This window comes from Buteo buteo, chromosome 6, assembly GCF_964188355.1.
Source record: "Buteo buteo chromosome 6, bButBut1.hap1.1, whole genome shotgun sequence".
Classification (NCBI taxonomy): Eukaryota; Metazoa; Chordata; class Aves; order Accipitriformes; family Accipitridae; genus Buteo; species Buteo buteo.
Window position 1 is genome coordinate 19,457,517 of NC_134176.1, and position 12,525 is coordinate 19,470,041.

A 12,525-nucleotide genomic window follows, 5' to 3' on the forward strand; every position below is an offset into this window, starting at 1 on the left:
TTTAAATCCTTTTGTGGACAACAATTCAGAGACATCAGACAGAAGAAAGAATTTTCGTATGAAGAGCTATTTCTGAAAGAAGTACTTCAGGAGGAGGAGAGATGTATGGCTTGGCGGACAATGAGTTCAAGCTATTTAAGGATTAGAGGTCAGTGGAGTCACAAGCACAAAGACAAGAGTGTGACAGGAAGAACACGGAGGCAAAAATGGTTGTAAAGAGCATGGAGAACAGGCAGGGAGACCAAATTTGTTCCTTCTGTTGTTATCTCCTGTGGTCTGGCACCAGAGAGGCTGCTGTTAAATTCTGTGCTTATGTGAAATAACATTTGCTGTTTAATATGTTAGAAAATCTCACATACTCAAAAGAATTCTGGAAATGAAATCTCTATGAAAATTGTTATAGAAGGTGAATGAACATACCTACTTTACAAACTCACCAATTGTGGAGTCTGTTTTCCGCATGTCATTAGTATCAGTAAAATTACGGCAAAAAAATCCCCCTCCATAACCTGTCAGTATCTGATCTTATCTGATGACTGAAATGGCTGAGGTCTAGATGCAGAATGCTTAATGCTGACTATCAAAATTAGCATCAATTAGGCTTTTTTCACAATATTTGAAGGTCTAATGGTGTTTTGGTGGTTAGAGAATCCAGTGACATGTTTTGACCTTGTATAAAACGCTTGGGGGTTGGAACTAGATGATCTTTAAGGTCCCTTCCAACCCAAACCATTCTATGATTCTCTGATTCTTACCAGTAATGGGTGTCCCTGTCAATAAAATCGTGTTAAAAATATTTTCCATGCAGTGAGTAAAATACATTTTTTGTAAGTTTGCATAAGTTGTATTGCATTCATTAACTACACCTTTAATTTAATTATGCCCTTCTGTAATTTTTTCAATTTTACTCTTTAAATATGTAAATATATATTATATATTGTATATAATAATTATAATTAATATAAATATATGAAGATACATTAGAAGATCTTATATAATTATGTATATATAAAATTTATACTATATATAAATATATAAAGTTAGAATTTTTACATGGTAAAAATTAATATTGAACAGATTTGGGTTTTTTTTAAGTATATAGCGGTGTATGAAACATTATCTGCTTTCAGTATGAACTTTTCAGTATTATTATGTAGTGGCTTCTTTTAAAGCTTAGATTCATGACAGGGGAAGATCCAGCTCCTAAATACTTTACCTCATTACAACCTAGTGTTCTACTAAATGGAAATTTCATGGACTGCTTTCTGATATGCTCAATTATTACACATGACTTAGTGACATTTGCTGCGAATTTAGCTGTCTGCTGACTAGACTAACCCCCAACTTTAAAAAGCACAGCAAGCTAATTTGTATTGATTTCACACTTTTCTTTACCTGCAGAATTGGACTGGCTTAGTAACCCAAGCTTCTCTACAGAAGATGCACTATTACTGCATCAGCGTGCTACAGAAGTTGCAAATCTCATCCCTGAAAAATCACCACTGATAAGGTAGAATATACTTAGATATCTTTTAAAATAGCCTCTTTCTTTTGTCCTGCTTATCTTTTGCTATGTGAGACCAAAATCAGGAGCTTTTAGGGCTGCTTTTCATTCCACTGTTCAGTATTTAAAAAGGCCTGAACTGAGTCATATATAAAAGTATGAATAATGTTTCCATGTCCTTTAACTTAAAATAATGAGAAATTACACTTATGCAATTACATTCCCATTTTCTTTTTCTCACAGCTGCACTTAAATCATTGTTATTTCGGAATGGAAAGGGAACCGAGTGATCATGATTCTTCATTAGCTTTTGAATGTCCTAAGTGACCCTTGAAATAATCTAACGACTAAGCATCATCTTTGTGATTTCTCTGTGAAAACCAGTTCAATCAGCCATTTCACAGTCAAGTTTTTTACTTTTTAAAAACTAGTCGAAGATGTGAATTAATGAAATATTACATGTATCAAGTTGTGCGGCTGTGTAGAACATGCTGATCACTGAAGTGGGTGATTATATTCTTTTATAAAAATGAGCTTTAAGCAGCCATGTTTGCTGAAGAACTAGTTTTAATACCTTCACTAGAATAGTTGCTCTACTTAGCTTATCTACACTATAACTAGCACTTAATAATTAATGGAATCAAGTTGCAGTTGCCAAGTTCAAAAACTTAGTCACTTTTAATTTGATACAAGCTTCTGTGTTTACGATGACTGTTGGTGGTCGTGATAGAGAATGTCTTTATAATAACAATCACAGCTGAATACATCTTTTTATATGCTTATTCTTACATTTACATTGTGTGATTGAAATGCAATTACTGTTCTGTTTATCAGTCATATATTCTGTTTATAGGTCTTCAAATCTTTTCAGGACTTTAATGTCATAAAACTAAGGAATTTACAAATTACCGTTCAGATAGAATGACATGGTAAACCCACCATAATTAATATTTGAAAAAGAATTTGTCAAAAAACAGTGTACAGAGAAATGTTTGATCTTTCACTTATTAATAGCGTACGTTCTCAGTTCAATAAAAACAAATTACTCCAACATAGGTGGTTTTTTGGGGACTTTTGGTTTGGTTTTTTTTTGTTTGGGGGAGTGTGTGTATGTTTGTTTTAAAGGCCTGCTGATGGTTCTCCCATGGCTTCTTTTTTTCTTAGTGCCTTAAATAAATTGTGTAAGGTTTTTTTTTTTGAGGTGCCTTGCTTCTGAAATGCTGCATTTTCTTTTATTGACATATTAGGAACACTGAGACTTGTCACTCCTTTCTTTTATTGAAAGATTCTAGAAAAACTGTTTAAAAAGAGCTTGTGCTTTAATTAAGTGTTAGAGAAGACCTCCGTTATTTCAGTTGATTATTAAGTATGGGAGTGTATGTGGTATGTACAGTGATATACATGTTTTGCCAAAACTATTTGTCCTTTGTGTGATCTCTCAGTAAGTCAGCTGTGTGTTGCATGTAGTGTTTGTTACTACATTATATTACATGATAACATTAATTCAGTAGCCATCAAAAATTGTTCCTTGATTGGTGAGATTTGAATTTCTAATCTGGAAGTGATTTTAAAAGTATATTTTTGATATTTCTTATGTAAATCATAAAGAAACAAGGAATGAAAGTGCAGATCTTTTCTTTTGCAGGTCACCCTGCAAGATTTCTTATCCTTTTAGCTTGACCTAAGTTGTCTTAGCAAAGTTAGGAAATTTTATCAGCTCAGTCATCTTCTTTAATTTGGTGATGATAACAGATGGATATTTATACGAATCACACATTAAAATGCCTTTGACAATTAAGACTGGTTGTCAGTAATTCCAGCAGCTGAAAAAATAAAGATAGTTGTTATTTAATGCAGACTTATATCACTTTCATTGTATAAGTTTCTACTAATTCTGTTCTCCAAAAATACAGGGAGAATAAAGGTAAAAGGTAAAATGATTCTGAACTTTCTTATGGTGGTATTTCTTTACACTTTTACTACTTAGATATATAGGTATGTATAGATATATGTACTTGTTTCCAAGCAGGACTACCTCAAAATCAGAGTTGTCAGGGGAAAGTGATACAGATGAGAGTCTGAAACAGTCAAGTAAGAAAAGGAAAAAGAAAAAGAAGAAGCATCACAACTATAAGAAAACAAAAAAGAAAACAAAAGGCGACTCCAGTAGCAGCGAATCGGACTGGGACACGAAGCACATCAAGGACAAAGCTGAAGGAAGTGGCAGAAATCATGAAAAGGAAGGAGCAGCAAAGTATGTATTTATTAATACTATGCAAGATGTAAATTCATTCTTACCACTGGTGGGTCATTGTTTCCTGAGCTGTATATGACTAAACGTGCATTCAAAGCAATGAAAATAGAATTAGAACCACTTGTTTAATCATATCTGAAAAACCATGACTAAAATATTCTGTTCTGCAGAACAAAGCATGGTATGGCGGTAATGAAATATATTTTTAAAGACATGTAGAGGCTTATGTTGAGTTTTTGTAAGCATCTTGTTTCCTTTCATGGTTCTTCTTTTGGGAGAGTGTGGAGAGGGATTGCATTAAACATTATTCTCCATTAGTGCAAAAGACTAAATATACAGCTGTGTTTGCCTTGTAATATAACTTCCTCCTCACAGAGTTAACATTTCCTTTTTTTCATATTAAGACAAAGTTTGTTGTAGGATTTAACATTTCTTTCATGTCCACCCATTTATTGCTCTATGCTGTGTGCTTCATACTTCTTGGTAATGGTACATCTAGATGGGTATTTGAAGAATTGAAATTGAAATTGTTTTGCTAGATCTTTTTTGTTAACTCCAGGAGCTCTAAAGTGCTGTGTAATTAGTGGAGGTGTCATTTTTTATGGAACAAGAAAAAATAGGTATGTAGTGACTAGTGTGATCTTTGAGCAGTAAAAGAGGTTCTGTGAATGCACTGAGCATTCCAGTTTGGCATACCTAGCTGTGCTTTTCTCAGTCTGTTGGCTTTTGATCATTTCATTCAAAGTGGCCCAATCTAACTGGCTGTATAAGTTGCCTTTCCCTGTTTCTCATAATTTTTGCTAGTTTGAGCAGCCATTTTGCCTCTCTCTGATTCCCTTGTTCCTGTTTTTTCTTTAGCATCAGCAGCTCTGGCTCTAATTCACAGCATTGCAGCTGCTCCTGGGGACAGAGTGAGGATTTGGTGACATTGAGGAATTGTTGTTACAGCTGGGTGTAGTCCAGACAGTCCTTGACCTTCCCCCAGTTTACTACTTTTCCTGAGGCAGACCAACCAGGAGCTGAGAGCACAGGCTTGTGGGCATGTGTCTATGCCAAGGGAATCTTAACATTGTTGCCCTGTGGAAGAATGGCAGTGGTACTGGAGGTGTTGTCTGATGCCTCTAGCCATACTCACCTCCTCCCTTATGAAGACTGTGTTGTTGGCTTGTGGTGACTAAGGCTTACTTGGCTGTGAGGAAGCACAGTAAAAATCATTGGGATGCTAAGGCCATTCTGCTCTGCCCAGTCACTCTTGTCTTTGGTGGAAGGGTGTCTGGGCTGGATGGAACGGACTTACATGCTGAACCTGGTTCATCAGCTGTTTGCTTCACTGGGCCAACCAGCCAGTGCATTGCCCAAATGAAAGCGTTGAAGTTCTTCCAGGGTATCTATTTTTACTTCTTTCCATAAATTGTTGATACTGAGAGAATATTGAGTTTTCAGGGGACTGCTTTTGAAACCTGAACCACAAAATTGTTCTAAATACAATAGGTCTTGTGAAATTTTAGAAAGCTTCTCAAGACTATAAAACTCATTTACTAAGTTACATATTTGTAACATGAATTCAGGTTGGAAGTTCAGAGTTGTCTACAGTTCAGAGACAGGTGGCAACTTCCACTGAAGTTCATTTGCATAACTGTAATCCATAAACCACTTTGATGCACACTGTTTTATCAAATGCATGGGTATAATTACAGCTAATCAACATAATTCTCTTGTAGATTAACCTCTTTTTCTTAATTGTAGCATCTTACTAAGACAAAAGTAAATTTTGGAAGTAGTAATATATGGCTTTTAGATTATAGTTTGCCAAGCAATTGATTGGTTAAATCTGGTTATTACCTTTCATAATCGCGAATCCAATTTTTGGAAGTGAAAGGAGTGTTTGTGTTTTGTTTTGGTCCTATTAGTGTATTTTTAGTTGGGTTTTTTGAGTATATGACTGACTTTGCAATAATGGATCATGTACCATGACTTTGAGTAAATTAAATTATTATGAACTATAAAAACGCAATGTCTCCTGGGTTTTGTAAATGCTTAGAATATGTGCACAAATGCTTAGAATATACTACTTCTCCCTTTCTGCAGTCTAGATAAGAAAACATCAAATCTTACCAGCAATCGCTTTGTTTGGCTTGATGATATCCAGGCTTTCACGGCAGAAACCTTCCGAATAGACAAGAAACCAGACCCTGCAAACTGGGCCTACAAATCCCTGTATCGAGGGGACATAGCAAGGTACAGTATGTTGGTTTCTATTGCTATTCAAACTATCAGAGTCACTATCTCAAGATTCTTTAACTTGAGACTGGCTGTGAAACTTTTATGTAGAAAATGAGAAAATAAGGTAACTGAATAGTTTATTAAAATATTTGACTTTGCATTGGGCATAAATATCTTAAAAGGCAAAAGGTGCCATGAAACAATGGGAATAAAGTGCATGATTTTCATTTTTGCTAAAAACATTCTCTGTGTAGTAGTAGACTGCAGGCATCTGAACTTGTAGAACTGCCATCTGGAGGTGGCAGCGTGGGGTAGATTCAAAAGCATGATTTTGAGGTCAGAAATCCCAGGTTCTGTCACAGATCATCTTTGGGTGAGTGCCCCTTTTGATCTCTGTTGTTCTGTTTCTGCGTCTGAAAGGGAAATGAAGGTACTGATTGTTTCATACTGGATTTGTCAAGAGGTTTGCTTACTTGAGTAGTTTGATATCTTTGCAAAAAAACCCCCAAACCAAACCATACAGGTACTTTCTTAGCAAACAGATTCTGTGTTAGATCACCCAGACATTATACTAAAGGGTATCTATCTCATGCATTACTACATTTCAAATGAGTATAGAGGAAATCATATATTCAACATCCTTAGTGGGTTACTGGTACTATGATGACCATTCAGAACATTTCCCTGCATTAATGGAGAAGCCCATCTAAAGGAGCCTACACTGGGCTTGTGCATTACGTATGTACACTTACCTCTTGATATTCTCAAGGAAAATTGTTTACTATATATAAAAAGTAATTATTTGTGTAGGGGGGAGGATTTATGGGTTTTATTTTTGTGGTGTAGATACCTTTGCAGTAAAATTGCCTGGTTACAATCCATTCCAGTTTTCTGCCATCTTTGGATTGTCAGCTATCGTTTGAGATGTAAAGTGTTATTTTAGCATTGCATGTTACTATGTCTGTCACTGAAATGACATTCTTGGTAATATTTTAAGATGGTATTTTCCTTTCTTAATCCACAGGATTATTGTGGGCTTTATGAACCTGGTCTCTCTTTCCTCTCCACCCTACCTCTGCCCCACTTCTTGGCATGTAAAATGCATAGAGGCTTAGGGATACAGAAAGATATTACCAGACTGAACTACTGGTGTCTGGTTTTTCAGTTTAAAAGAACCTAATCTAAATGCCTTAAATAATGTCTGTTGTTCTTTCTCCAGATTTGTCTTCGTGGGTTAAAATGATAGGAGGAAAACAAAATTTTCTTCTGCTGAGTACGACAGATACTGTTGAACTCAGGGGAAACTTAGTATGATAATAAAAGTTGTGATGGCACTGAAAAAATACATAAATTGAAGTCTTAAATAATGAGAAAGTTACCAAGTTCTTATGCTTTTGAAGGTCTGTGCGTACATTATTTGGGTCAATTTGAATTAAAGTACTTCTTCCATGCTTTCTTTCAAAAGGGAGGTATCTTTTCTAACATGTATTTTATAACATGTTTAATTGTAATTTTCCTTCTAAGATATAAGAGGAGAGGAGACTCCTGTCTTGGCATAGATGCAAAGAAACAGTGTATAACTTGGGACAGTTCTGCATCAAAGAGGAAGCAATTACAGAGGCGACCTGAGCGCTATTTCACAAAGAACAATGTGAAGATGCTGAACACAGATGGGATTCCTGTTTGCAATAAAAGTTCTCCATCTGACCCAACTGCTTTTATACCAGTTTTCCAAATGGAAACTGATGATCCTTCTGACACAACAGACGTGAATCCTCTTGGGATTTATGATCCATCAACTACAGTGTGGCTACAAGGAAAAGGGTGCAAGAGTACAGACCATGAGCCTGTAAATACGCAGCAAACAATTCAAGAGCCTGGGATAAACATTAACTCCATTCTAATGACAAAAGTGGAAGAACATAACAAGAAAGTCAGAGAAAACCCGAGAGATATTAATGCTTGGATGGAATTTGTTTCTTTTCAGGTATGTAGTCTGACAGACCTAGTTGTTTATTGTAAATAATAAATACATGAACGTTATATTGTAGTTTAATTTGTTTAGGAGTGTATATCTTCTATAGGTGAAGAATGAGCTGTTAATTCATCCTCACAAATGTCAGCATTCTTGTGATTCTAGTGATGATTCTTCCTAATGTTGTAATGATTTTTCTTTTTGTTTTAAGGATGAATTAATGAGAGGACCTAGCCCTTATGCCAGTAAAGGAGAGCAGGAAGTAAGAAGAAAATCACTGAAGTTAATCTTAGAAAAGAAGCTGGCTATTTTAGAGAGGGCAATTGAAAGCAATCCAAGTAATGTTGATCTGAAACTTGCCAGGCTGAAGCTTTGCACAGAATTCTGGGAACCACCAGCTTTAATCAAAGAATGGCAGAAGCTAATTTTCTTACATCCCAATAATCCAGAGCTATGGAAGAAATATCTCCTGTTCTGTCAAAGTCAATTCACTACCTTTTCTGTTTCAAAAATCAATAGTCTCTATGGAAAATGTTTGACTACATTGGCAGCTGTACAGGATGGCACCATGGTTTCACATCCTCTACTGCCTGGCACAGAAGAAGCTATGCTAGGTAAGGTTCTTTCTATTTCGTGTTACGGTCAGAATGGTCTTTGTAGGAGTTGACTACATTCTCTATAGGAATAGACTTTCCTCTGTATTGCAGGAAGTTTTTATTCTCTTTGAAATGCCTGGCATCCTGATTTCTTAGCTGATAATTAAAGTAGATATTCCAACCAAATACGGATATAGCAGATGCTTTCCTTCCCCAGGATAGTTTGTGATATAACATCCAGTAAAGTCTAATATGCTTATCAGTTTACAGTAGAAGTGTCAAGGTTGGAGAATTGCAGCCAATAGCTGAGAGATATGCTTTTACCTTTTAAAAATGTTTATTTAAAAAAAGGAAAAAGATTGGCTTGTGAAAGAAACAATTATCTCTTGTTCAAAAATTTTATAGTTAATTACTTTCATCCAAAAAAGAGAAGGGACATGGGAAGTTTGATGTGAAATTTTCTTGAGCATCCCAGTTCGTAGATGGAGAATTCTAAACTGCAATACCATGTGGTTATGCCCTTTGTATTTATTGTGTGCATATATCTACCATTTATGGTTTATTATATAGTTATCCCTGGAAGGAAAATTAGTGAGATGGTTAGGATGGTGGTCTGGATCCAGGGAAGAAACGAGTTCATGCTCAGTTCTGACATGGGCTTTAAATTTATTTGGAGCTAAATGACTTAACCTATCCCATTTCAATTTTGCTTCTCTACCTCGGGTTGGGGGGTCATTGTGATTATTACACTGAGGAGGGGGAAATACTAGTGTCACCATGAATGTGTTTGGGTTTTTTTTTCCTTTTAAAATTTGTTTTAAATCTTAGAGGAGGCTATTATGAAGCAGTCCACATTTCTTCATGTGTGGCATAGTCCAAGGAACCTCTATTTTTCCTCTAACTGCTGTTTGAGCAGTGGTGCTATCTGTTATGCAATATCCAGTCTGGACTTACAGATTGAGATGCTGGGTTACAAATTAGTTTCAGGTGTTCAGATCTCTTATGGTCTTTGGTTGATTCATCTTGGATCAAGCACTGGAAAAAGTGCTGTAAAGGAAAAATCCTGTGCTGGCAGGTGGATATTGTACTGCCTGATAGCTTCTAATTGCTTCTGCCATCTCTGATTTCCAACACTGCAGTCACTTTGTACAGTAACCACAATGAATGGTTCTTAGGACAAATGTTTTATGCAGCATCTATTTTTTCAAGCAGGAAGGTTTTTCTTTCATTTTGATTCCCTGTGTAGAATATATTTGACTCATTAAATACTGTTTGTCAACTGTTATGAGAATTTTTTTTTTTTTAATGGAGTTCCTTTAACTAGTTAACTGTATTAGATTGACTGACATTTTTCAAAATACTTGTTTGCTGGCAATGTCTGTAGATAGGTTAAAATGAAAATGAACTCAACTTTGTGTTTCTGTTCCATTCTTAATGTCTTGTTCTGTATTAAGACTATAGTGATTTGTTTATGAACACTGCTGAAGGTTTTGGGGTTTGGTTTGGGTTTTTTTTCTTTTGCTTTTTCACCCTTTGGAATTCAAGTGATAGGAGCGGAGAAATTTCTTGATCTGAGATTTTTTTTTTTTAGTGACTCTACCTAATTCTTGGGCTGGATTTGAACTGTTAGTGTACTTATTAGGAAGAGTACCAAATTGTTCGTTAAGATAAATATACAAAGAGTTTCACAAATTAATTATGAGGTGAGTAGCAGTGTGGATGTATAGTAGGCTTGTATCTTCAGTCTTTGAGCTTTGCCAATGACAAAGTGTAAGAGCTAATTTTAAATAGTGGTGGACTGTGCCATCTAGTGTTCAATTCAGTACTCTGTACTATCTGCTTGGAAGTAGGTGGGTGTTTTTTTGAAACATGACATTTAAGAAAGCAGGTAAAATTAATTTAAAATTATAGATAAGTTTTTACGTAAATTTTGAGATGACAATTTGTAACATTTTAAATTTACTAGGAACTGATAATATAAAGCAGATGAAGGTAAGTATTCTCAAATTTTGCTGTGGAAAGGGAGTCCTATTTTTCAAATTATACCTACTGGTTGGGGAGAAACATCCTTATCCTTTAGGTCAGTTCAGCTGCAGAAGTATCTTAGCATCATGGACTGAATTAATGCTGTTTTCAGCTTTTAGCTCAGAGAAAATGCTGATCTTTGCGTTTCTTCAAATATCTTTTTTATCATGCAGAAAATCTTATGCTGTAATTTATTTTTGGCTCCAGTTTGGCGCAAGTCCTGATGAGAAATTCTCTACCTTCAGACTATTTTAATGAAAGTTCATCTGTCTGAAGCGGAGAAACTAGGAAAGGACCACTTTTTCAGTGTCAGTTGGACACAGTGCCTAAATTGGTGAAAATACTTTGGAAGATTCTATTATATACTTAAACATACTTTTTGTTGTTTAAATGTCTTCAGAAATCTCAGAGTATTTGTTATCAGAAACAATCATTGGCTTTGCAGGAAAATCAGATGAAATGCCTAGTTTGTATATTCTAGCTGAATTCAAATTTTTATGTGCACACATCTGATGTAAATCTGAATACAGGTATAAGGAGTAAATAATTTGCCACTTCTTAGTATTAAAAAATAAGATGATCATTAGAAGAGATTGATGCTAACCTGTGTTGTAACATGTGTGTATCTAGACACTTAGATATTTTGATTGTTTAAAACCCTCCAAAGCGAATGCATTTAGTGAAGAAACAATAGTTTTTGAAGAACTGTTTTCAAAACTACCAATTAACTACTTAGGCCTTGATTTATGGGTTTGGGTTTTTTTTGCAAGCCAATTAAGATGATAATTTAAAGCAACTTGGTTTTTGAACAGCCACTGTTTTGTTAAGACTTGAGTGTAATGTGGAGTGATGGAATATCTCTGAAATGTACTTGAACTGCCTAGTAATAGATGTGTTTATAATACCTGTTATTTCTCCAGCTCTTTCATTTAAGATTCTTGTTGCAAATGTATGAATAGAAAAACTGGGACTTTGCTTCCCTTTTTAAGATGAGACTTGAGGCTCAGTGTTTGGTAGGGATATGGCAGTGATGACAGAAATAATTTGTTGAAGAGCAAGGGATAGGACTCCTCTCTACTTTCAAGTAGTAATACTTTGACCAAAAGACCGGACTTCTCTTAGCTGAGTTCTTACGTAAAGGAAAATAAAATGGGAATGACAGTTGGAATGAAAATGGTGTATTCCCAACATATTACCAGTGTAACTATGTAATGCAAAAATGAGACAAAAAGGATTTTTGTTGTAAATGTTTACTGTGTGAATTGTAATAATGCCCAGGATCTTCAAAGAGGACTATGACCCACTCTGACAGATGTTGGATAAACTGAAGTTGGGACCATTGTGTATAACTTTTATTCATCAACAAGGATGGTGCATGTATGGCATGAATAAAATGTCATTTCTTTGGCATGTTTAAAGTGGGAGGTCTTAAAATTAATTAAACTACAACAATTTTGACGTGCAATTATGCTAGTTACTTCCTGTGTTTTGGACTTTGATACTGTTGCAAAACAATTATGCTCTACAGCACTTCATGTATGTCTTCTGTATATTTGTGGGCTGTAATAAAATACTTTGCAACAAAATTTATTTGCAATATTAAAATTTTATCTTCTTTACTTTACAGCTATATTTATTCAGCAGTGCCACTTTCTGAGACAGGCTGGCCATTCTGAGAAAGCAGTGTCTTTGTTTCAGGCTCTGATTGACTTCACCTTCTTTAAACCTGACAGTGTAAAAGATCTGCCAACAAGGGGACAGGTAGCAATTTCCATTTAAATGGGTGTATGTCCTTGTGTATTACAGAGAATGCTGTAACAGAAAGATGTTGATGATTTTTTAAGGACATAGGGAAATATTTTGAAAGGCAACTTACTTTGCAGTTCTTCAAGGTGATGCTTGCTTTGGAAAAATGCTTGTGGGTCCTCTGGAACTGCATGTCAAATGG

At 35.3% G+C, this 12,525-nt stretch overlaps 1 protein-coding gene across 12 annotated transcripts in view; it reads left to right on the forward strand.

Annotated features, from left to right (window-relative positions):
- Positions 1-12,525, forward strand: part of NRDE2 (NRDE-2, necessary for RNA interference, domain containing) — a 35,882-nt gene that overhangs the window by 6,405 nt on the left and 16,952 nt on the right. For 7 of the 12 annotated variants that reach the window (XR_012650697.1, XM_075030000.1, XM_075029998.1 and 4 more), the window contains 7 exons: positions 30-148; positions 1,402-1,510; positions 3,531-3,758; positions 5,847-5,996; positions 7,506-7,968; positions 8,168-8,570; positions 12,205-12,338. Coding sequence is in view for 11 of the 12 variants with exons in the window: in XM_075030001.1 (XP_074886102.1) it covers positions 30-148; positions 1,402-1,510; positions 3,531-3,758; positions 5,847-5,996; positions 7,506-7,968; positions 8,168-8,570; positions 12,205-12,338 (1,606 nt within the window). In the remaining variant the exon portion in view is untranslated. The remainder of the gene's footprint in view (positions 1-29; positions 149-1,401; positions 1,511-3,530; positions 3,759-5,846; positions 5,997-7,505; positions 7,969-8,167; positions 8,571-12,204; positions 12,339-12,525) is intronic. The other 5 variants (XM_075029996.1, XM_075029994.1, XM_075029997.1 and 2 more) reach the window with 3 other exon arrangements.